At 55.3% G+C, this 25,472-nt stretch overlaps 1 protein-coding gene across 1 annotated transcript; it reads left to right on the top strand.

Moving 5' to 3' along the window:
* The first annotated feature begins 1,508 nt into the window (after nt 1–1,508).
* Nucleotides 1,509–24,774, top strand: KDM8 (lysine demethylase 8). Its single transcript, XM_041749399.1, is given in 9 exon segments — nt 1,509–1,687; nt 11,381–11,888; nt 13,760–13,926; nt 15,092–15,188; nt 15,190–15,225; nt 18,356–18,400; nt 23,061–23,210; nt 23,905–23,997; nt 24,111–24,774. Coding segments are annotated over 9 exon segments (1,374 nt in total). The 5' UTR covers nt 1,509–1,574; the 3' UTR covers nt 24,276–24,774.
* Nucleotides 24,775–25,472: the final 698 nt, after the last annotated feature.

Genomic DNA, 25,472 nt, shown 5'->3' with positions numbered 1-25,472 from the left:
GTCTATAGGACATAGTAATCGCCACCTAATAGGGTTCTTAAGGTATTTAGCTAACCCGCAGGAGTCTCAGGGCCCCAGATGGTGCCCGACACATCCCTGGTGAGCAGTGACAAAGACTCCCTCCTTGAACTAAGGCTCTTCTGATTCCTTTCTCTGACTAGGCCTTGACCTGGGACACTGTCCTCAGTTTGTTGAGTCCAATTTTTTTTTTTAATTTATTCATGAGAGACACAGAGAGAAAGAGGCAGGGACACAGGCAGAGGGAGAAGCAGACTCCCTGCAGGGACCCTGATGCGGGACTCGATCCTGGGACTTCAGGATCATGACCTGAGCTGAAGGCAGACATTCAATTGCTGAGTCAGGGGATCCCTGGGTGGTGCAGCGGTTTGGCACCTGCCTTTGGCCCAGGGCGCAATCCTGGAGACCCGGGATCGAATCCCATGTCAGGCTCCCGGTGCATGGAGCCTGCTTCTCCCTCTGCCTTTATCTCTGCCTTGTCTCTGCTTCTCTCTATATATATGACTATCATAAATTTAAAAAAAAAAAAAATCAATTGCTGAGTCACCCAGGTGCCCCTGTTGAGTCCAATCTTTTCAAGGCTCCTGTTGGGTCAGCTCAGCAAATCCTCCCCCCAACCGTTCACATCTGATCTAATTCCTTATCCTCTACCCTTGCTGTCCAATGACGCTGGCCCAGGCCATCGATTTAGCAGAATTCCCCTTACCCTGAGGCTGTCTCTCAGTAATTCCCCATCCACTGACCCTGCTTGCTCCTTGGCTATAAATCTGCACCTGTCTCCGCATACGTGGAGTTGTATCCCGCTTCTCTACCACAACCCGCCCCTGCAGGGGGACACAGTCTGCCCTACCATCTTTGACAGGTGTCATGAATATTTTTTTGAGGCCAGGAAATAAATTCCCTTCTCTTTCCCCCTCGGACTGCAGGCCCAGGACGAGCAGAACTTTCCGCTGCTTCTGTTCAAGGCCTCAAAGGGCCTGGGTCCCTGGAAGCCACAGGCCAAGCGCTGGAAACCCAAAGTCTCCGTGGTGCCCACCCCCTCGGGGTCAGGGTCAGGGTCAAGGTCAGGGTCAAGGTCCAAGTCAGGGCCCTGGCGGCAAGAGTGAGGAGTCTGGCTTCCCCACTGGAGCCCAGGGCCTTCTCACTGCCACGGGCCGCAGATGCAGCACCTGCGGGTTCAAACGGAGGATCTGGGACTTTCTCAAAGCACCAGGATTTGGGGCTCTGTAAGCCGCTGGGCACGGGCTGACCTCTCTGCAAACCAGGAACACGAATCATCTTAGTTGCATGGCTTAGATGCAACGGCGGGCGCGAAGCTGACGAGCTCAGGAAGTTATCAGAGCTGAGGAGCTCGCAGGTGACCCCAGGAGGGAGGAGAGACCGGAGAGAAGGCCCGCACCCTAGCTGGCAGCCGGCCCCCGCGGGTCTCGGAAACACTAGGGGCCGGGGGCGGGGCCGGGGGCGGGGCCGAGGGCGGGCGGGGACGGGGCCGCGGCATCCACAGCTCGGCGCTCGGCTAGGCACCCCGTGCTGCTCAGACGAGCACCGAGTGATCCATGCCCGGCAAGCCTGACTACCCGGGCGGAGGAGAGGGCCGGAGAGTTCCGACCAAACCGAACAAGTGGTCGCCAGCCTCCGGGCAACTCGACACCGCCCGTACTCGAGACAGGTGAGCGTGAGCAGCTCCAGAGGGCGGACGGCTCTGGCTCTTCAGAAGGGGAGGGGAGGACCGCGCAGGCGCAGTGTTAAAGCCGAAGCGGGGGGGGGGGGGGGGGGGAAAGACGGCCTCGCGCGTGCGCCTTGGAAAGCCCCGGGGCCGCTCTGTCAAGTAGCGTCTCTGGGGCGTGAGTGGGAAGGGAAAACAGAGTCGGCGCATGCGCCGTGACAACGCCGCTGTGCGCTCTCCAGCTTTCCCGCACTGCGTAGGGGGAGGGGAGTGTAGGCCCCGCGCGTGCGTAATGCTCACCTTTCGCCTGTCGTTTCGTTTTGCGCATGCGTGAGGCCTTCCCGGGGCGGGGGGGGGGGGGATGTGCGCCTGCGCAGTTCCCGGGGCCAGGGGACGGTCCCCGTCGGTGCAACGCTAATACGCCTGCGCGAGTTTTTATTCCCTCGGCCGGTATCTATCTCCCTGCGGTCGCTTTCGGGCCGAATCTACTTGGTCGTCGGCCTGGAGCGGGGCGGGCTGCACACCGGGGGTGGGCCGCGAGCAGTGGCGGCCCGGGAAGGGAAGGGGCGTGAGGCCTCGGGTGCCCCGTTGGTGTGGCGCACCTGGAGGGCGCGGGTTTCCGGGTCGGCAGGGAACGGCCGCGCGCAGGTGTCCCGCGGAGGTGGGTCGGTGTGCCCCGCAGCCCCGAGGTCGGGGAGGCAGCTGTGGGGCCGCGCCGACCCCCGAGGAGGCCGCGGGAGGTACTCCGGCCGGCCAGGTGTCCGCGGACCTCTCCGGAAAGCTTCCCCAAGCTCCCCGGGGAGCTCCTGGGGTCTTCCGCACGACTTTCGCGGCTGAATGGTGCCGCAGTACAATGGGAGAGATTGCAGAACCCGCTGGGCAGCCTGTCCCCAGAAGCCGGATAGAGGCTGCTCTGCTCGTGACCTCGGCGGCTGGGGTCAGCCCGAGGCCTGGGTGAGCCCTCCGGGCCGGGGTGGCGCTCTCTGACACGGCGCGCCCCCGCCCCGCGCCCCACGCCCGCTGCCAGGCCTGCCGAGGTTCCCCGAGGAGCCGCTTAGGGGACTACCCCGGGATATTTATTCATGAGAGAAGCAGGCTCCATGCAGGGAGCCCGACGCGGGACTCGATCCCGGGACTCCAGGATCACGCCCTGGGCCCAAGGCAGACGCTCAACCGCTGAGCCACCCGGGGATCCCTGCTGTAGGTTTTTAAAGATAATTTAAGAGAGAATTCTGGGATGTGACTGGTGACCTCAGGAGGCTTTATTTTGCAACCAGCGGAACCCACTCGGGCTGTCCGCCGACGGAAGGCCGGCTTACTTAGGTGATGTGCTCCCTGCGGATGGTGGATTAGGAAGTGAGTGCAGGCTTCATAGAGCCTCTGCTCATCTCCTTTGTGTTTCATACAACCGACAAGAAGCCTTTTACAACGTTCGCATTAGGCGGATTTACAAAGGTTAGTTCATACAACCTTTACGTGACCCCCATGCCAAGAGTATCGCTTCATGTATCAACAGGAAGGCTTTTTATAAGAAGCCAAGACACACTTGGCAGGATGAGCACTGGGTGTTATGCTATATGTTGGCAAATAGAACTCCAATAAAATATATACATATATATATATTTTTAAAAAAAGAAGCCAAGACACAGCCCACCAAGAGAAGCTATTCTATGGGACCTGTACCTGACCTCCCACTGAAAGCTGTTCCATGTTGGCACTCAAAAGTCCGTCTACAAAGGCAGGACACAAAGACCACTCTGGCTGTTTCTGTACCTGACACCTGCACCCTCACTTCAAAAAAAAGTCTATAACCAACATGAGGTCTCTAGGCTAATACCTGTTGGAGTCTAGGAGACTGACTTTAACGTGATGATATAAGGCCCCTCGAGCTTTTTCATATGGCCTGTAATTAGGGTGAGCATACCTCTCAGTTGGCCTGGAATAACCCTAGTTTCTGACTTGTCCAGTCCTAAATTGTAAATACTTAGGCAATATTAAATAAATACTGAAATTTACATATATGCGAAAGAAAGCTACTAATAACACTCCAGATGCTCAGCTTGTGTAAAATGAAAATTCCTGCTTACAGAAGTGAAAGTTACAAGCAATGAAAAACAGCATGGGAGGGACACCTGAGTGGCTCAGTGGTTGAGTGTCTGCCTTTGGCTCAGGTCATGATCCTAGAGTCCTGAGATCGAGTACCGCATCAGGCTCCCCGCACAGAGCCTGCTTCTCCCTCTGCCTGTGTCTCTGCCTTTCGGGGTCTCTCATGAATAAATAAATAAAAATCTTTTAAAAAAGAAAACATTGGAGAAAATCGTGAGAATAAAAGATTTTACAAGAGAAAACTGTATGCCAAGCCAAAAACAAAAGGCCTATATTTAACATCCTGGTTTGTCAGAAATATTCTATAGTTAACCCTCCTATATCTGACTGCCAGAAGACTGTTTGGACAACCTCTCCTTATGCCCTTTCGTTTTTTGTGGAACTCTAGGAGGCCAAATTGAAGACCAATCTGCAATACCACTCTGAAATACTGTTTCACAGTCTATTCTTGACCCCCTCCCCTGGAAGACTGTTTAGTGTAACCTTTTATAGAAAGCAATTCAGTGAGCAATTCTGGGAAGCCAGTCAATAAAGCCAGGCCACAAGGCTGCTCAGGCTGATGCCTTTCTCTAGAAAACTAATATAATTATCAAGAAGCTTTATTTGTCAGACTGATACATGGGGGATGTCAGGCCGATTTGTAAAGCCAGGACTTGAGGCCGTTTAGATGGGTTTCATGTAGCCTATACCTGACATTCAGTGGAGGGCTGGTTGTGTGCTGTCTGCTGCGTGTAGCCCACGTGAGGCCACCTGCTCAAGAAGATAGTTTCCTACAGTCAGCAAGAGGGTGTTTGACCCAGCCAGCAAAGGCCCTTTGTCCCATAAGGCCGCTTCCCATGGTAACAGGAGCTAACGGGAAGGTTAATTAGTAGAACATAGCCTGGTTCCTGGTGCTCCGAAGAGACACCACAGGAGATAGGTTGGTTTGTGAAACTAAGACAAAGCCTAGGTTTCACCTGACCCCCAGACACGGGCCCAAAGTATAAGGAAGCCTGTGTTTGAAACCGTTCGTGAGTCTACTTTGGAAGGCTGACGTAGTAGGATGTGGCTCCTCCACCAATGGCTGCTTGATACGGCAACTCTTTAGAAGGCTAAATAATGAGAAGTTCCGAGAAGCCGTAAGATTAGTATTACTGTAAGGTTACTCAGATAATGACCAGCATGCCACCTTCTCATGCAAAGTTGATTCTGCTGCCAACGCAAGGCCCTCTGGGAGGCCATCTGGTTTGTTGTTTTTTGTTTTTTCCTAAGATTTTATTTTTGAGTCATCTCTGCATCCAACGTGGGGCTCAGACTCATAGCCACAAGGTCAAGAGTCCCACGCTCCACCGACTGAGCCAGCAAGGCGCCCCATGGAGGCTCGTATTTTAAGGTCAATCATGAGGCCCCTTGGGAGGCCATGCTGGAGGCTCATACAGAGTCAATCCGAAAAAAATCATTTAGAAAACAACCTCAGAGCTATCCTGAACGCATCTCCACCTCTGGAAAACTCTGTCACATAGTGTCACCATAAGTATCTCCAAAGACGTTTTGGAGAGGAACGTCTGGATTAGAACGTTTTGAGGAACTCTGGATTAGAAATTAGTTCCTAAAGCTGTGTTATGTGGCTAAGAGGAGACCGTTTTGTACAGCCTACCTGAGGCTCTCTCCCAGAAGGCTATCTGACATGGCCATCTGTAGGAGGCCCTCTCCAAGGCCAGTTTGCAGAGTAGCCCATAGGTTCCCTGGGGAGGCTCGTTTGGGGAGACCAAACGAGACCGCCTTGGGAATCCAGTTTGCAGAGCAGCACACCAGACCACCTGGAGAGGCTCACTCTGTAAGGCCTTTGTGGGCTCTGTGAAGGGCTGTTTTAGAAGGTCACCCTGAGAGGTCACTTTACAAAGTCTGTAATCTGCATCCCAGGGAACCAGTTTATATAGCCCGTTTAAAATCCTCTGGGAAGCCAATTTTTAAGGCCACTAAGAGACCAGTTTAGAAAGCTGGTATGTAAGGCCCCAGTGGAAGCCATTTTTATAGTAAGGCAAATAAGTGGTCTTCTGGGAAATTTTTTTTTTATAGACATTTGAGAGAAGGCAAGATATGAGGTCTTTTGAATACTCGAGATTTCTCAAGGTTGCTTCCTAAGACACGTGAGTGGCTCCCAGGAGGGGATGAGCCGTGAAGCCACCAGGGAGGCCAGTTGATGGGCACCCATGCAGTTTTGGGGTGGGTAGCAAATAAGGCCGTGCTGGAAGGTGGGACTGTGCAGCTCTCCCAAGAAGGCTGTTAGACCAACACAAAGACATTTACAAATCCAGGAGGCTAGAGATAGAAATCATCCTGGCAGGTGATGGCCAGGCCCCTCGAGGCTCTCCGTCCCATCATTCATGGGGCCAGTGGGGAAGGATACCCCTTGCGCACCAAGGCCCAAGCTAGGAGATAAAGGTCCAGAAATGGATTCAGCCCTCACCCCGAGAGCTGAAGAGTGTTCTGGTAAACGCTGCCACGTACTATGCTGCTTAGTCTCCCAAATCTTAACTGTTCGTATCTGTAAAACCACACATCATGAGATTAGGAGGAATAAACACATCATGAGATTAGGAGGTGACGGACATAAAACATGGAGCATTGACACGGCGCATAGTAAAGTCACCTCATTTGTCCCTGGACAAAATAAGATAGGGTTGTAGGGGAAATGATCACATACTTTCCTATCCAACTTATGCTGTGAGGTACAAATCAAATGAGAGGAAGAGGCAAGGTGGGGGAGCCATGGAATAGACGGAGTGAGAAGAGCTCTACATTACTGCTGCAACTTTAGGACAGGCCGCAGAAGAGGTACTTCAGAAATAATGACACACAAGAAAGACGGGTCCTCTCCTGTCGTGAAGTGATGGGATTTTCTCATCTGTTAAGTGGCAGTAATCCCTCCATTACAGAGTCTTCTTGAGGGTTGAGCACCCCAATTCCCAGCTTTGTCACAGGCTGGCTGGAGATGGCATGGCACCATTCCTTTACCTATATAAGATCATGGAAGTGGGGGCCAGACGGCCCCAGTTTTACATCTCTGCATCACCTCTTCCTAGCCGAGTGCCTTGGGCAAGTCATTTAAGTTCTCTGCCGTAGCTCCCTTATCTGTCAAGTGGAGATAAGGATACTTTCTTAGGGTTTCTGTAAGAATTAAAAAGTGCCTGGAGCACACCTGCCTTACAGTAACTAGTCTGTAAGTATGTTCTTGGCTTCACGGGGTCGGGGTCGTTGTGAGGTTTCGTGAGGTACTCACGTAATACTCCCATTATTCTATCTGTTGTTCCTCGTGAGCTGGGGAGGAATGAGCTGAAATGGAGCCGGGAGGTAGGGAAGGGGCTGTCCGGCCTACCTTTAGGGACCACACCTCTAGCCTTCATTCATGTGTCTTCACTACCTACTGCTGACTTCCTCATACATGGTGCTAAAGGAGGCCATGTATTTCCTCTCGCTCTGCTGTGTGGGTAACAGATGAGTGCCAGGGTGTCAGGGAAGTCTGGGTAGGGGAGTTTATTAGTTATCTACTGCAGCATATAACACATCACCATGAAGTCAGTGGCTTAAAACAACACATTTATTATCTTAGTTTCTTTGGGTCAAGAGTCTGGGTGTGGCTTAGAGGGGCCGTCTGTGTCAGGATCTCACAAGGCTCCAATTAGGGTGTCAGGACAGAGTTCTTATGTGAAGGCCCAATTAGACAAGGATCTAAACCCCTGTGGTGGTTGGAACAGTTCAGTTCCTGGGGGCTGTTGGGCCAAGGGCCTCAGTTCCTGGCTCACTGTTGGCCCTGAGCCACCATCATGTTTGCCACGTGGACATGTCCAGCATGGCCAGTTGCTTCATCGGTGCACGCCAGCCAGGAAGGCAGTAGGGAGAGTCTGCTCGCCCTGGAAGTTACAATCTCATGTAACCTGATCGAGGGGCATCCCATCACCTTTGCCATCTTAGGCTAAAAAACAAAACCAAAACATAAAAAATGACTACACGTATCAAACTTGGACATCTGTTGGTTAGAAGAAAATCATAATGGTTTTTTTATTGCTGCTCTGACAAATTACCACAGCCTTGGTGGCTTGCGGTTCTCTAGGTTAGAAGGTCAACACAGGACTGACTGGGCTAAAATCAAGGTCTTGGCAGGACAGCACTCCCTTCTGGAAGCTCCAGGGGAGAATCCCGTTTCTTTGCCTCATCCAGCTTCTAGAGGGTTCCACATTCCTTGGTGTGTGACCCCCTCCCTCCATCTTCAAAGCCGGCAACACAGCATCTCTCTGATCCTTCTGCAATCACCTCTCCCTCTGACTATGACTTTAGACAGGAAAGATTCTTTCAAGGACTGCTATATTAAATTGGTGGGCCCACCCACATGATCCCGGACAATCTTCCCATGCCAAGGTCCTTATTCCTAATGGCATCTGCAAAGACCATTATTCTGTGTACTCACTCAGTTATAGGTCCTGTCAGCACCCAGGAGGAGGGAATTGGATAAGGGTGTTAATAACAACAGGAGGCAGGGACCACTGGGGATTGTGGCTCTCCCCCTCGCAGGGCGTGATGCACCTGATACGGCTTCATCATAGGCACGTCTCCATTTGCCTTCACCATCCACCAGGGGATATTGGGTGTCGATGACTTATGTGGGCCTACTAGGGTCCTCTCACTTAACCAAAGACGCCAACCCTGGCTGACATAAGGAAGAAGACACTAATCAGAAGGCCATTGGGGCCGCAGAATGAATGGAACCTGGAAGGGTCCCCTTGGAAGAGAACAAGAGGGAAATTGGCCCTGGAACCTAGGAGTCAGGAGCGCTCACCCTGAGGCCTTAGCAAGGACACCCTGGTCCGGAAGCGGCCAGTGGGAGACAATGAAGAGACCAGCTGTCTCCAGTCCAGTTGATCTGCTTAAAGTTCACATTCAGGGGAGGCCATTCAGTGGCCCAGCTTTGCGCACGTACTCACCACTTGGCAGCACCCCTCCTGACCAACCTCAGTGGGCAAGATGAAACTCAAGAGGAAACGGAGGTGTGTTAAGAAAGAGAAAAGGATTTTGAGCCACAAAACTCAGAAATACCCTCTGCGGTCTGTGCATCCATTTCTTCAACAATAGGAGTGTCTGCGTCAGAGCCAGCCACCTGCTCTAACACACATTGACCATTTAGTGGCAAAACGATACAAGTTATTTTTGGCTCCTGAGCCGTTCCAGCAGGGGTGTATTTTGCCTGGTTGGGTGACTTCCATGGCTCTGTCATCCCCTACAGCCCCCAAATCCTTCACTTCCCACCAGTGTGTAGGGAAAGCTTAGAGAATCTTATAGGAGGTGTGCAGGGGCCAGGCCTGGAAGTGGCTCCATTGCTGACATTGGTCACACCTAATTGCAAGGAAGACTTGGAAATGTAGTCTTGTGGGCCCAGGAAGAAGATGAAGTGGATTTCGGTGAGCTTGAAGGAATCATTTGTTTTTGTAAATAAAGTTTTATTGGAACGCAGCCATGCCTGTTCATACATACCATACACGCTATAGTTGCAGAGCAGTACCAGCAGTGACTACCGCCCGCCAGGCCTGAAATGTGGATTCTCTGGCCCCCCACGGGAGAAGTCCTTGACCCCTAGCATAGCACAGCCTCTGCAAAAAGCACGATGGTCCCTATTTCTTGGCATCAAATGAGATAGGGGATATAACAACTGCTGGTATACCTAGCACATAGTAGCACAGGTGAATCATCAGTTGTGAGCAATTATGAACCTGTGAGAACCTAATCACATATTAGCTCTTCTGCATTAGGACTTGCCTGCCATCCATATATATTCCCACCAAAAGCACCAGCTATGCTATTTTTCCTTTCTTTGTAGGTTTTATGTATTTCCAGGTTTCTTCCTGTGAAGTTAAGATCTCATTCCTTCAGTAGCCTTAATTGAGTGCCTATTATGAGCTGGGCTCTAGGGAAATATAGAGAAATCAGACCTGTTCTTGCCCTGGAGAAGCTCACCAGCTAGCATTGGAGAGACGGACATGTAGGCCAGTATTCATATTACATTGGGACAAGAGCTGTTAAGATAAGTCAGGAGCTGTCCGAACACACAATACTGTCAGAGTCCTGGCAGGCTTCCCAAAGGGCATCATATAGAGTGGGCCATAAAGGTTGGGTAGGAGTTTGCCAGAGAGGCAGGGTGTTGGAGGCATTCCAGACAAGGACAGTACATGTTCCTCTCTGAACACTTATCCAGTGCCCACGGCAAGTCTGATACTGTGCCCCAATGTCGTGGTGACTCCAGACAGACGAGGGTCCTGCCTGCAGTTTATACCTGGCAGAGAAGGCCACTGTAGAATCATGACACGTGAGATGCTGTCACAAAGGACACGTAATGGGAAGCCATGGGAGCCCGGAAAGGAGGAAGTCTGTGTGGTCTCTCTTTTTGGAAAATAACTTTATATATTTTTTATTTTTTTATCACTTTATTAAAATTATTTTTTTCATCATGATAAGTGCACACTTTAATCCCCATCACCTATTTCACCTATCCCTCCCTGCACTCCCCTCTGGTAATCATCAGTTTGTTCTCTATAGTTAAGAGTCTGTTTCTTGGTTTCTTTCTCTCCTTTGTTCGTTTGCTTTGTTTATTAAATACCACATACGAGTGAGGTCATACAGTATTTGTCTTTCTCTGACTGACATATTTCACTTAGCAATGTATTCTCTAGCTCCATCCATGTCATCACAAATGACAAGATTTCATTTTTTATGGTTGAATAATATTCCATCACATACATGCACACACGCATGCACACATATGTGCACACACACACTATATCTTCTTTATCCACTCATCAGTTGATGGACACGTGAGCTGCTTCCACAGTTCGCCTGTTGTAATAATGCTGCAGTAAACATGGGGGTGCATGTATCCCTTTGATTTAGCATTTTTGTGTTTTGCGGGGTCGATACTCAGTAGTGGGATTGCTGGGTTGTAGAATAGTTCTATTTTTAATTTTGAGGAACCTCCAAGCTCCTTTCCAGGGTGACTGCACCAGTTTGCATTCCCACCAAGATGGGAATGAAAGAGGGTTCCCCTTTCTCTGCATCCTCACCAACACCTGTTGTTTCTTATGTTGTTGACTTTAGCCATTCTGACAGGTGTGAGGTGAAATCTCATTATAGTTTTGATTTGTATTTCCCTGATGATGAGTGATGTTGAACATCCTTTTCACATGTTTGTTGGTCATCCATATGTCTTCTTTGGAGAAATATATCTGTTCGTGTCTTCTGTGCATTTTTTAATTGGATTGTTTGTTTTGTGAGTGTTGAGTTGTGTTGGTTCTTTATATATTTTGGATACTAACTAACCCTTTATCAGTTATACCATTTGCAAATAGCTTCTGTCATTCAGTAGATTGCCTTTTAACGTATCTATTTTTTAATGCTCGGTGGTTGACATTTTGGCCAGTGAATGTCATCATAGAGCCAGCTCCCCCTCCCCATCCCCTGCCCCAGTTTGATTTTATGAAAATCTACAAATGTGTATATTTAGTTGTGCAAGATGATTTGTTGCTCTAACTGTTCTTTCTTCTTCCACCACCTTCATCTGACTAGACTGGTAGAGGGCCCCATGGCTGAAGACACCCAAGAGCCCCTGGCAGGAGCCGGTGCCCTCCGGGAGGCCCTCCGGGCGCTCCTGCCCCCCACTAAAGAGGAGCTGGCCCTGGAACTTGGGGAGAACGTGGAGCGCAGCGTGGTGCAGCTGCTGCAGGAGGCCGCCGAGCTCTTCTGCGGGGGCCGCCGGAGTGAGTGCCTGCAGGCCAGCGAGGCCATCCTGGACTACTCCTGGGAGAGACTCAACACCGGGCCATGGCGGGACGTGCACAAGGACTGGCGCCGCGTCTATGCCTTCGGCTGCCTCCTGAAGGCTGTGTGTCTGTGCGAGGAGCCCGGGGACACCACCGCAGTGGCCGCGGCCCTGAAAGTCTGTGACATGGGCCTGCTGATGGGTGCGGCCATCCTTGGGGACATCCTCATTAAAGTCGCTGCCATCCTCCAGGCGCACCTCCGCTCGGGAAAGAGGCCTGGCCCAGGCCCAGCCCAGGAGCCACCCAGCATGAAGGTATCTGGGTGAGATTGCCGCTCACCACACCTCAGGTGCCCCTCCCCCCCAGCCCCATTTTTTCTAGAAGGAAGGAGTCAGCTGTCCCCAGGGGTGAACCTTCATGGCATGCTTACCTCTGGCTGAAAAGAACATCTCCGTCGATTTAGAAATGGAAAGGCTTGGTCTGTTTTCTCAATTCTTCCCCCCACTTTCTACAAAAGCAGTGCCCCTTTCAGGAGAGAGGGCAGGTGGAAGCCCTGTGGCCAAGAGCAGCAGCTCGAGGTGCTCATGCGGGCCAGAGCTGCAGGCAGCCTGTTGTGGTCAGCTGGCTGAAGCGTCACCCGTGTCTCAGGCTGCCTGGCTCTCTGTGCTGCGGAGTTGGGTGAGCTACTTCCTGCAGCTGCCTTCTGGCACCGTGGCTGATCGGTCCCGGCCTTGAGGTCCTGGCGTAGGTGGCTCCTGATGTCTGGGGCCGACAAAGAATAGCCCGCAGAGCTGAGGGTGGGTGCAGACAGGGCCTCAGGTCCCACGCGTGCAGTCCTCTCCTACGAACCCCTGGGTGTATCTGTTCCCTGGGAGGAAATAGGGCTGTTACACAGGCATGTGGGGAAATGTTCAGCCTCCTCTGTGGTTAAACAAAAAAAAAAGAAAGGTGAGAACAGTGAGGTAGCCATTTTTGGCTATGAGGTCAGCAGACAAGGTTTTCCTTACCACCCGGTGCTGCCGAGGATGCCAGGGGGGCCGCCGGCATAGTGTGTTGGTTGACCTTTCAGGAGCAGGGTGGACATGCAGATCCAGGGGCAAGTGCCTGTGTCCTCAGACCCAGGGGCTCCCTTCCCCTTGCCACATCCGTCCCAAGGGAACATGGAGGTGGCCCCATACCCAAGACAGAGCTCGTGGTGTCAGTGGCCTTGGGGTGCGTGTGTAGCTAATGGGGGGGAGCTCACGCTCTGGACTCGGTCTGCCTGGCTTCATGTTCCCAGCAGCTCCCCAGTGTCTAGGCCCCTCTGTGCCTTCTCTGTCCCCACCCCCCATTCCCAAGCCTTTAAGGGGGGTTTACTTAGCGACTCTATGGAGCACCAGCGGTGGCCCAGATGTGCCAGGCGCTGAGGGTACAACACAGAAGTGCTCCTCCTGGAGCCTCAGTTCTAGAAGGCTGTAGAGGAACGTCATCTCCCTGTGGTGAGAAAGGTGAGGGAGGTGGCTTTGCTCACATAGGGTGGGCAGGGAGGGCCTCTTTGATGAGGGCAGGTGTGAAAACCAAAGCAGGGGGAATACCAAGGCCGAGAACAGGCAAGTGCGAGGCCTTGTTTCTGGCCCATGGGGGCAGAGGAAGCAGACACCCACCCCCGCCAGTGATCCTGGGTACTCTACATGGGAGGTCCCCCTCTCCCAATAGCATAACAGATGAGGAAACTGAGGCCCGAGAGAGTGACTCAGCTGGGAGGAGGGTGAGCATGTTCTGGTGCAGCCACTCACACGACCTGGCCGGGACCGCACAGAGTCTTGACCTGTGGCTCAGCTGCTTGATCTGTGCATTCCTGCTGGGGCGTCAGCAGCCACACGCATCACAGGCACTCACAGTCCTGGGAAAGGGTCCTCTTACAGCAAGTGGCATTTGGGGTGGTAACTTTTCCCCTCTTGCGGAGATTCAGCAAAAGCCGTCTGTTCTTTTTATAATGGAACACGTCAGATGAACTAGTAAAGGAAAAAACCTGGATGTCGCCGGGGAGGACTCGGAGAAGGCAGCACAGGGACAGTGCTAATAAGTGGTAACTGCCACGATCAATGACAGATTAGGCCAGCCTCCTGTGGACGCAGATGCCCAGCCCAACGCCTCCAATGTTGACTTTTCTGCACTCTTTACCATTGTGTTTTGATTTAAACAGAAAGCAAGGTACGACCCTGTTTCGGTTCCAGACATGACGTCAGAGAGAATGGTCCCCCGGCTTCACTGTCCATCCCTCGAGCATTTCAGGAAGTACTTTTTGGTTCCTGGGAGGCCTGTGATCTTGGAAGGCGTGGCGGACCAGTGGCCGTGCATGAAGAGGTGGAGGTGGGTGGCTCTGAGTATGGGAGCTCCCTCTGCCTATTCCAGCCCCTGCCTCCACCCCGACACCCCCGGCCCCGAGACTCTCCAATTCCGCCTCCCTGCATCCCAAGGAAATGCAGCCTCGAGCTCACTTCCCGACTGGTCCCAGCGGGAACTGCCAAGGGTTAACCAGGGATTGCAGGTGCAGTGCCCCAAGCTCATGCCAGGGGTTGTAGGATCCGCACCTTCCACGGCTCACTTGCTCTAAACAGGTGTGCTCACCTGGCACTGTGGCATTAGGTCTGTTAATGCCATTTTTCGGGATTTGAGGGGTTCCATGTACTCGCCCAGGGGCCCTGAGGTCAAGAGCAGAAGTGAGAACCCAAGACACGTCCTATCCCCTCTCGGCGGGGCTCCTGGGCTTACTCCCTCCTCACCTCTGCTCCTGGTTCCCCCTCAGATGCATGGTGATGAGAGCAGGTCAGGCCACTGGACAGGGGCCATAATGCCACAGCTTAGGAGATGAGATGAGCAGGGGCCTCTGAGACAGTTGATCAGGTCCCCTGGCTCTGGTGGGGTGTGGAGAGAGTGCTTCCTGCTGAGGCCATGTGAAGAGTTCTGGCTGCCGGGGCCAGTGCCCCATAAACGTTCATTATGTGATTTACTGCGGACCAGCACCAGGGTAGGCACCTGCCATGCTTTCTCTTTCTCTGATTTCCCCGTCCTAAGAGACGGGTACTGTCATCACCCTCTTTTACAAATGGGGTAAACAATAACTTCCCAAAGGTCCCTGGGCAGGGCCAGAGCCAGGCCGCCCGAGTTCAGAACCCGGGCACTTCAGCACCCCCGCCGTGCTGTCTACTGTTTTGCTCAAAGAAGGTCTCTCAGCTCCGAGACAGGGTGAACAGTGAGAACTGCAGGGCTGTTGGCCAGCAGGGAGATAGAACCTCCCAGCAAGAACCTTGGCAGATGGCCTCCCTGGGTCTCTCTGCAAAGCCACGTGGCACCGGTGGGCACATCACCCCACATGTCCGTGCCCAGTGCCGTGGCCAGCAGAGTGGGGGTCATAGCAGCCCTTCCCTGTGGTGTTGTGTGGGGACGAGAGGAGGCCAGTGTGAAGCACATGTGGCAGGTGCCCGGCAGGTCGCAGCAAAAGCGACCATGCTGACCATCCATTTCCGTCTCATAGTTTGGAGTATATCCAAGAAATCGCCGGCTGCCGGACTGTGCCGGTGGAAGTTGGCTCCAGGTACACGGACGAGGAGTGGTCCCAGACGCTCATGACAGGTCAACGAGTTCATCAGCAGACACATCAGGAGTGAGGTACCTGGTCGCGCCTCCCCTTCTGCAGTGCTCGCAGTGGGGAGCACACAGGACCCTGGGGCACTGCAGGGGTCAGCAGGGGTCAGAGGGCTCAGTGGGGGCTCAGGGCAAGAAAGGCCAGCCGCGTGGCAGACAGAACACTGGCTCGTTTCAGGTCCTTCTATTTATTATTTTTTTGGTAGAATTCAGTGGGGTTTTTTAATGTCTTTATAAGACACTGTAGTGCCGCCAGCCCCACTATCTAATCCCAGAACATTCTCCTCAGTCCCGAGGCCATGAGCAGTCGCTCCCTCTTGCGCTGCCCCCCTGTCCGCAGACACCCGCTAATCGCTGTTTCTGGACAATTCTGGTATATACACGGAATTGGATGATACGTGGCCTTCTGTGTCTGGCCGCCTCCGGCACCATGCCCTCAGGGTTCATCCACGCTGTCACACGTGTCAGGACTCGGTTCCCTGCTGTGGCTGGGGAACATCCCCTTGGGTGGGCTCAGCACACTTTTGTTCATGCGGCAGCTGACGGCCGTTCGGGTGGCGCGCACTGGCTGCCGTGAAGAGCGCCGCTGGGAACGCTCCTGTACCACTTTTTGTGTGGACGTGTGTTTTCATTTCTCTCAGGTGTATACTAGATGTGGAATCACTGGGTCACACTGTGACTCTGCGTTCAACCGTTTTTGAGGAATCTCCAGACTGTTTTCAAAAGCAGCTGTGCTGTGTTATCAGTTGAGATTCTTTTTTTATTTTTTAAGATTTTATGAGCACTGGGTGTTAACATTATATGTTGGCGAATTGAATGTAAATTCAAAAAAAAAACACTAAAAAGTAAAGAGAAAGAGAGCACGAGCAGGGGAGAGGAGCAGAGGGAGAGGAAGAAGCAGACTCCCTGCTGAGCAGGGAGCCCCATGTGGGGCTCGATCCCAGGACCCTGGGACCATGACCTGAGCTGAAGGCAGATGCTTAACTGACTGAGCCACCCACCCAGGCGCCCTTTATCATTTCAGATTCTTAACAGTAAGAGCAGGGGGTGGCTTCCCTTTCCTGGGGTCCTGGAGGCAGAGAATGTAGCCTTTCTGCCCTGGAGTTCCCAAACCATTCCTCTGGGCTCAGAAGGGAAGCCCACACGTGGCGCACAGACCCTTTAAGGGGAGGGGTGTCCACCCAGCATCCGCGGTCCTGGCCACCCTTCCTGGCCCAGAGAGCAGAGTCCTTCCCGAGGTTGGGGAATTTCGAATCAGTGGTCTGCGACTCTTCCACACACTCCCAACGTTGGAGGCAGCCCCAGGCCCAGCCTCTAGAGAGTTCTGATGCGGTTTCATCGTGGGCCTGCTGCAGTCGAAGGGTCTGGATGGTGACCCTGCTGGCTGACAGTTTCTCCCATTGGCCTTCTCCGCATTGTAACTGCAAGCTCCTGAGGGACCCCCACACACACCCCCACCATTACTCTGCCTGCCCCCATCATTTCCACTCCTAAGTGTCCGGCCTCCTCTGCCGGGGCCCAGGGCGGTTCTCTGGGCTGCGGCCTCCTCTGGCAGTGCTCACAGACATCTGCCATTACTGTGTCTCCTGCCCTCCACACCCATTCCTGCTCACTCCGCCGTCACCTGGGGGCCTGGAGAAGGGAGCCGTGCCCCAGAGCACACCTGCTGCAGCGGCCTCACTCCATCTCCCTCTGCTGGAAAGAAGTCTAGTGCCTGGAGCAGAGGCCAGAAGCAGAGGTGCAGTTTGTCAAGTAGGCAGGAAGGCAGGCTTTGGATTCAGGTACAAAAGTGTTAACTCCAGAGATGCCTGGTGGCTCAGTGGTTGAGCGTCTGCCTTTCGCTCAGGACATGATCCCAGGGTCCTGGGATCGAGCCCCACATCGGGCTCCCTGCATGAAGCCTGCTTCTTTCTCTGTGTGTCTCTCATGAATAAATAAAATCTTAAAAAAAAAAAAAAAAAAAGAGCATTGACCCCAGCACTGTGTCATTGGCTGTGTGGCCTGGGCTGTTCATCTAACCTCTGAACGCCCAGTGCCCTGACTGTGGGTGAGTCAGGGTTAGTTGGGATTACTTAGAGGTTACTAATGCCTTCCTCAGAGGGTCGTGGCGAGAGTAAAACACAAAGCTCTAAGCGCAGCGTGGTTAGTGCCCCATTAACCTGATTTAGTGTCTTTGGGCCAGAACATCCGTGACAGCAGAGATCACACAGATCCGGCCCTGCCCACCGGGTCTGGCATGTTGTGACTTCCACGGTTGTCAGTAAGAGAAGGGAATGAGGGAGAGGGCTGGCAGCAGAGAGTCTCAAGGGATCCTGGGGAGGAGCCTCAGAGCCCGTGAGAGCCAAGCTGTGGCTGGGGGCGTGGCGGCCAGCCCCCCGGGGGCTCTACCCACACCGACCCTTCCAGAGCCCACACGCACCTCCCAGGAAGCCCAGTTAGTAAAGCTGGATCTTGTCATCCATCTGATGGATGTTCACAAAGTGACCATCTCCCAGGAGTACAGGCTAGGCCGTAGGCAGTGGGCACTCACGGTTTTGCTGGGAAGACAGTACGTGCTGAATTTTGGGAAAAGAAGCTGGCTGAAGCTATTAGAATTTGAACTGTACACACTCCGTGACTCAGTTGTTCTACTTTTGGGGGATGAGACTATTAGGCTGTTTGTGGGAACACTGGCAAAATAATCTGACTGTCTGCCAGCAGGTGGAGCGGGGCAGTTGAATTAATGGGGGTCCTGGCTATAAAACACGAATCCATCAAAGAGATGACGCAGATCTGTGTGTGCTCACCTGAGGAGATATTCGTGAGGTTGTCGTTAAATGAAACAAAGACTTCAAAGTAACACACATAAGATGATTCCATTTTTATTGAAAAAAGAAATCCTCGTGTGCGCGCAGCCTCTTCATTTCCAGGGGGAGCCTGAGCCCGGGGCAGTCCCTGCAGAGGCGGCCCCCGACCCCGAGTCTCCCTGAGCCCCAGCCCCACCCGAGATGGGTCACAGAGGGGACCAAGCGAACCCACTGGAGGGCTGTGGCCGTGGCTGCCTGCGGCTGGGGCGCGCCCGGCTCTGAGAGCCCCTGAGCAGTAGTCCCCGGGCGTGTCCCTCCACAACTAACCAGGCTTCTCTGTCACTTCTGGTTTCCCTCCTGCGGATTAGCCCAAGGACGTCGGGTACCTCGCGCAGCACCAGCTTTTCGACCAGGTGAGTCTGAGACCACGCCCCGTCCTTGACCCGCCCACCCTCTCCAGCCCTCTGGGCTCAGAGCCCAGGGAGGGAGGCAGGGGAGGCTGGCAGCCTCGTTGGCCACGCCCGGGTGTGGTGCGCGTGTCCTCCACCCCAGCGGGCAGCAGGAGAGCAGATGCGGCTGCCAGGTGGCCAGGGACAGACCAGGCGTGCCAACCCCAGGGCCCGAGCCTGGGGTGGGGGGACGAGGAAGCCATGGCTTGGACGGAGGTGGCCCTGCGAGGGGCGGGGGAGCCAGAAGTCTGAGCGGGTGTGGTCAGAGCTTAGGAATGGGTCCCGGGGAGCCACGCGAGGGTGGCAGGCTCTGCCCCGACCCGGCAAGAGCAGGCCGCTGCCTCCCCTGCCCTGGAGTTCTCCGGGGGTCCCGGCACTGCCCTCACCCCATGTCAGTCGCCCACCTGTGAGGCTGTCTCCCCAGGGCTGGGCCTGGGGCGTCTGGCAGGCGCCAGGTTCCATTCTCCCGGGTGCCCAGCCCCGGTGGGCCAGATTGAAGACCCTCAGGAGAGGCTGGCTGGAGAGCAGAAGCTCAGGGGGCTCCAAGCGAGGTGGAGAGGCAGAGCGGGGCCCAGGGGGCCAGAGGTGCCTCTTGCACCGAGGCCCGGGCGCTGGCCTAGTCCACCTGCCTGGGAGGGTGCATTCAGGAGAGCAGAGCCAGAAGGGGGAGGGGGGCTGGGTCTGGTCTGGAAGGCCAGACCAAGGGCTCGGATTTAGCTGCAGGGCAGCAGGGAGCCTGGGAGGTTCTGAGCAGGAGGGTCCCGGGAAGAGGAGGTATCCCAGGAGATCCCTCAGGGGAGCCTGGGAGAGCGTCCAGGGGCCAGAAGTCCTGCATCGGCTCTTTCTCCCTCACCTGTCGGCCCTAAGAAGGGGGCACCCCAGCATGGCCTCCCAGTGCCCCGGGAGCTGATGGAAATGCAGGATCGCTCTCAGCCCCCACCCTGGTAGCAGCACGGGTCACCCAGGGCCATGAGCACCCGGGGGGCTGGGGTGTGCTCACTCACGACATGGTCATGGGACCCCAGGGGCTGGCTGGCGGGAAGTGAGAAAGGACGCGCCATCACGTACACAGGGACCTTTGCTCTGGTGGGGACAGAGGAAGTACCCCCAGAAGATGGGCGGTGCTTGCGGGCGGGAAGGCGTGTGGGCTCTCTCCTCTCTGCAGTTCGCAGAGCAAGGTACACTCATCATAATGAGAAGAAACAGACTGTTTTTAAACGCAGACCCAACGAGGGAAAAAAGTGAAGAACCATTGCCTTCTGCATTTTCAGAGCTGCCTGGTTAGGCGGAGACAACCTGAGGGCTTATCCCGGGGAGATCGTCGAACAGTCAGGCCTTCTGTCCACCCCCTCCCTGTCCCCCTCACTTCACTCTGTCCGTGGATCGGGGGCTGCAACACCCCCACCCCTGGGCCTGGGCTGCCTCACGGGCCCCTCTGCACCATGTTCTGGGCCCGGTGGGGGGTGGGGGGCAGGATAAGGAAGAGTTGCCCTATCCCCACCCCAGAGCTGGTGAGGGGCATGTCCAGGAGAACAGAGGCAGTGCATGGAGGGGGCTGCGCAGGGAGGAGGGTCCTTGCGAGCCCAGGGCAGAGAAGGCGTCTCCAGGAGGCGAGGGAGAGGGCCTGAAAGACGAGCAGTCTCCAGCCGTGGAGCGGATAGTTTGCCCATTTTTTTATTGGGTTGTTTATCTCCTTCTGAGTGTCACGAGTTCTCCGTGCACGTTCTGGGTCTAAGCTAGTTGTCACTGTAAGCGCCGTATTTGATGTGGGTCTAAACAAAGCCGAGAGGGGGCCGTGCCAGCTAGGGGAGCAGCGGGGCTGGGCCCAGAGCCTGGCGGGGAGGGATGCAGCAGGTGGGGCTAAAGAGGCAGGACACGCGCTGGGCAGCTGGGAGGGTTGGGGTGTTTCTCAGGTGGCCGAGGCCCCATCCTGGAGGGGAAGGGAAGGTGGGCAGCTGTGGACGCGAGGGGACCTCCAGGAGGCTGCTGCCAGAATCGGTGGGGAGCTGATGCCCGTGGAAGCTGACAGGTTCCAGACAGGTGCCAGCAGCTGGCACACCTGGATGCAGGTGGCTAGGTGAGTTGAGGGAAAAGTAGCTGTCAAGGAACACTCTAGATTTGAGACTGAGCGCCCGCTCAGGGGAGCCGGGGGATCCAAGAGGGACTCTGCTGGTGCCTGGGCCAGGCCAGACACCATGGTGGGGCTCAGCAGGGCAGCACGTGGCCGGGGCCAGGACGGGGCTCATACCCCAAAGGGGGAAGATCTGGGGGGATGGGGCACGACTGTGCCAGGTCTGCCCCAGGGCGGGGGGCCTACTCTCACTGCCTGTCCTGGCAGGAAACCCTGCACACCAGAACTAAAGGGGCTGGAGCCAGGCTGGGCTGGGCCTCTGGGATTAGGGCTTGGCGATCCTGCCTCCTGCCCTCTCTGAAGGAAAGGGGGAGTCTATGGGAGCAGGCCCCTACTGTGCCATCCCACGTGCGTGGCCAGCCTGCCCCCTGCCCTCAGTCACACCCCCCGGGGTCCCGTGAAGCCTCCATGTCCTAGAGCAGCCATTTTCGACTTGACTAGAACAAGAGGAAGCCGTCTTAGAAGTGGAAGGCCAAGTGCCCCATTGTTTTTAAGACAAACCAAGCCCCTGAAGACATTTTGCCTTTGGACGGCCACCTGGGTCTTCACCTCAGCTCCCCAGAGGGGTGCTTTCACCTCTGCTGCCCAGACCACCACCTGGCAGGCCCTGCACTGCTTTCTGGGGCCTTCTTGCCTCCACCAAGCTCAATGGCTCCACCTAAAACCTCTTACTGCCTTTCCTTCCAGGGCCCCCCATCATGGAAGATTTTGGCCACCACACTAGGCTTCCCTTTAATTATCAGTCATGTCCAGGGAGCATTCCTTCTCTTGGGGGGTTGGGGGCTGAATCCTTGGCCAGTGGCTCTGATTACACCATTTGATCAACCAGTCCCATTTCAGAGATCCTGATGTCATCAGGGACCAGTCAGCTTCTGAGCATTCCATGGTGAGGTGAGGCGAGGGGGTCGGATGCAGTCCCAGCTAGAAGCAGGTGTGCAGTGTCACTGAGCCTGGTGGTGGTGGAGAAGCAGGAGGTTCCCAGAGGCCTTTGGGACCTGCCACCCCCACCCCCCCACACTGGCCAACAGGACAGGGGACCCCCAGATTGGGAACTTGTAGGTTACCCCCAGAGCAGTGGACATAGCAGCATTTCTGTATGTCTGCACAGGCTGTTTGAGACAGAAGAGCCTGAGGCCCCTGCCATTCCTAGGGATCGATCAGTGGCTTCTCAGCATCCTGAACTCAGAGCCACTATTATTGAAAGAGTGGCCAGGGTCTTCCAGCAGCCGCCCGGGCAGAGCAAGGAAACGTCACTCTCAAAATACCTGAGGAAAGTAGCAGAGGGGTCCCCGCCTTGGCACCCATTAGGGACCAGACTTGGGTTTCTGTGGCATTTCCCCGAGCCTCCGAGCCACCTGCCCCAGCAGCAGGCAGTCTTGGAGGTCTGGGGCTGCACGGGGCTGTGGCGGCCTGGCCTCCGCGGGAGCGAGCCGGCATCCGCCGGTGAGGAAAGCGCTCCCTGGCTAGCCTTCAGGAGGCCACGGGCCGGGGTGTCCGGACCCCAATCAGCCCTGGGCAGGGGCACTGGGGACCACTCTGCTGGGTGCGGCCCCCTTTGCCGGGTGCAGCCCCAGCCAGGGAGGACGCAGGGCCAGAAGAAAACCCTAGGGGGGCCACTGCGTGCTGTTCGAAAGCACCTCTTGTCAGCCGGCTGGGGACAGTGGCCGGGGCGGGGGAGCCGGCAGCCCCTTCCTTGTATCTAATTCATTTCTACGCACCATCTGGCTTTTGCCCTTTGATTATTTGTGTAGCTTACTTACGTACCAGGATCCTTATTATTTTTCTTATTTTGTACGAGCACATTATCCCTCACGGACCACAGTTCAAGTTTTTCCCTTTACTGGTCTTTGTATTAATGAACGTATTTAAAATGTGTGCGCAGTGGCTGCTTTCTCGTTAGTCAATTTTGGAAAATCTTCCCAGAGATTTGATAGCCAATTCCATTTTCTTTCTGGTTTTTCTTTTCATTTGGTTTTCAAAAACATTGCACTCTTGAGAACATCGCGAGCTGGTTTTTTAAGTGCAGAACAGTACTATCAGGTTTTTCGAAAAGAAAACAAAAATAAAATGCATAGGCAGAGAAGTCTGGAAAGAAAATTATATGTAACTCTTAACTAATAATTATATATTTCTTTTTTTTTAACATTGTATTTATTTATGTGTGAGAGAGAGAGCTTACATTAGGGGAGGAGCAGAGAGAGAGGGACAAAGAGACTGCTGAGCACAGAGCCCAACACAGGGCCCAATCTCACGACCCTGAGATCATGACGTAAATCAAGAGTCAGACGCTCAACCGACTGAGCACCCAGGCACCCCTGTATATTTATTTTTTCAATTGGTTTGTAAATTCCCCTACAGTAAAATGCAGATGCAGTCGTGGTGTTACCCAAAAAGGCAGTGTGTTTGGCCCTCCTGGGAGACGGCCTGTTGAGTGCGGGCTCGTGTGTCCCCCCAGCCCTGGCTCAGCCTCCACGTGTGCTTGGACTCCCACAGATCCCGGAGCTGAGGCAGGACATCAACATCCCCGACTACTGCTGCCTGGGCGACGGGGCGGAGGAAGAGATCACCATTAATGCCTGGTTTGGCCCCCAAGGCACTGTGTCCCCCCTTCATCAGGACCCTCAGCAGAACTTCCTGGTCCAGGTGGGAGATGCTTCAGAACATCAGCCTTTGCCTCCTCCTGCCCAGCCCCGTGAGGCCTGGCCATGTTATCTGTGTTTAAATTCCAGAGAGGGATGTGGGCAAAACTGGAAACACAGGGATGGTATCTGGCCCCTGTGGGGCCCTCCCTCTGGCTGCTTCCGGATGTGGTTCTGGGACCAGGAGCCCCTGGGATCCTGGCCGTGTCCCTAGGGCAGAGCAGGGCCGGGCGCTGTCTCAGGGCGGAGCGGGCATCCCCACGCTGCCTGCCTTCGCCTCAACCAGGTCGGCGTCCCCGTCCCAGAGTCTCTCCCCAGATAGGGCACTGCTTCTCCGCCACCGGATGGTGTGTCCTGAGACCCAGAGAATTTAACAGACGGGAACATTCTTCCAGCCCAGAGGCTCTAGAGAGGCGCTGTGAGCTGGGCCCAGGAGCCACTGCTTGGCGTCAACGCCAGCCCTGGCACCTGTCAGCTCGGTGACCGTGGGCCACTCGGCCAGCCTCTCTGGTTACTGATCCGTGATGTACGTGGAGGCTGATCCTAGTCCCGGCCTAGAATGCGCGTGGCAGGGATGGGGCAGTCTGGGTACGGGGAACAGCATGTGGGAAGGCGAGGAGAGGCATGGGCAGATGGTGGGTCCCGGGACCTGCCCTCGGCGGGAGGAGGCAGCAGAGTGACAAGTCCCCGTCCCCCAGGTGATGGGCAGGAAGTACATCCGCCTGTACTCCCCGCAGGAGTCCGAGGCTTTATATCCACACGAGACGCACCTTCTTCATAACACGAGCCAGGTGGGTACATGGGACCCTGCATGACGCTGCACATTCACCCCCTCCCACCAGCATGCCCCGCCCCTCCCTGGGTCTCGGGAGGGCGGGCAGGAGACAGCTCGTGTTTTCCTCAGGTTGACGTGGAGAATCCTGACCTGGACAAGTTCCCCAGGTTTGCCGAGGCCCCGTCCCTGTCCTGCATCCTGTCTCCCGGGGAGATTCTGTTTATCCCACTTCAGTACTGGCATTACGTGCGGGCTCTGGACTTGAGTTTCTCGGTCAGCTTCTGGTGGTCGTAGCCACAGTGCAAGGATGACACGCAAGCAGCAGCTGTGGCTTCACGCATCCCCAGCTCCGCAGCTGGCCTGGCGCCAGGTCCCAGCATTGAGACCAGCCCAACCTGGCCTGTGCCGAAGCCTGTGCTGGAGACCAAGCTGGGCGGACACGGGCAGGGGGCCTCGCAAGGTGCACGCTTCAGGCCAGGGGCCGGCAGCAGAGCCAGGTGGGCGAGCCCCCAGAAGGACGCTGCAGGCCGACACCCCATGGAGACCATGGCACCGAGGCCTGAAGTGCTGCAGTCACAGGCAGCAGCATGTGCAGTGACAGAGCTGGGATCTGGGCTTGGCTCCCTGGACTCCAACCCAGCCCCTCGGCTTACTTGCCGTGACGGTTGGGACAGGTACCTCATCAGGTCATGGTGTGGAATACGGGGAGCGCCCGCCAGAACGTTCGAGAGGTGGTACGTGGACAGCTCCCGCAGGTCCATGAACGTAGCTGATGTTAAGAATTCTTAAGATTGCTACCGACTGGTCTGTCCTGACTGGGTCTGACAGGACACCCCAACACGCAGACGCTGGAAAGATGGTGCTGGGCAAGGGAAGGGTCCTGTGGGCGCGCTCAGCCCAGCGCAGCCAACGGCGGGAAGTCCAGGGAGGTTTAGTTGTTATCATACACCCATGGCCTGACGCTTTCCAAGTGTGCGCCCTCCCAGTAGCCAGTTCCCGAATCATGAAACCACCATCAGCAGCACCGAGGAACCCCCGTCGTGCCCCTCAGTCTCCCTGGTCCCCCTCTTGCAGATAGCCTTGCCCCCAGGGGAGCAGATGGCCCTGCAGTCAGCGCCAGGGCCCACAGGCTCGCTCCGGAGCTCCAGGAGCCAATGAGGTGCAGTTCCCGCAGCCGGGGCCTGGCCACCCAGGTGGACGGGCCTGGCTGACACGCGGACCCTGGGTAACCGAGTGGGGTGGGAGGCACCGGTGGGCAGCTGGAACTCTTAGCTGCTCGTTTGAGCTTTATCACTTGGGGCTCCCAGGTTTGGAGCAGGCAGATGGGGGCAGGGCGGGGGGCAGGTGGAGCCTGTAGGACGGCTGGAACTCACGTGGGGTGAGGGCTCCGAGGGCACAGGCTGAGGCCGAGGCCGGCTATTCGGGAAGTGGAGGGAGGGCTCTTTGTGGAGACCGCTGGTTCCCCCACCTGGCATCATTAATAGTTCTCTG

Source organism: Vulpes lagopus, chromosome 3, assembly GCF_018345385.1.
Source record: "Vulpes lagopus strain Blue_001 chromosome 3, ASM1834538v1, whole genome shotgun sequence".
Taxonomy (NCBI): Eukaryota; Metazoa; Chordata; class Mammalia; order Carnivora; family Canidae; genus Vulpes; species Vulpes lagopus.
This window is presented reverse-complemented; position numbering and strand designations above follow the sequence as displayed.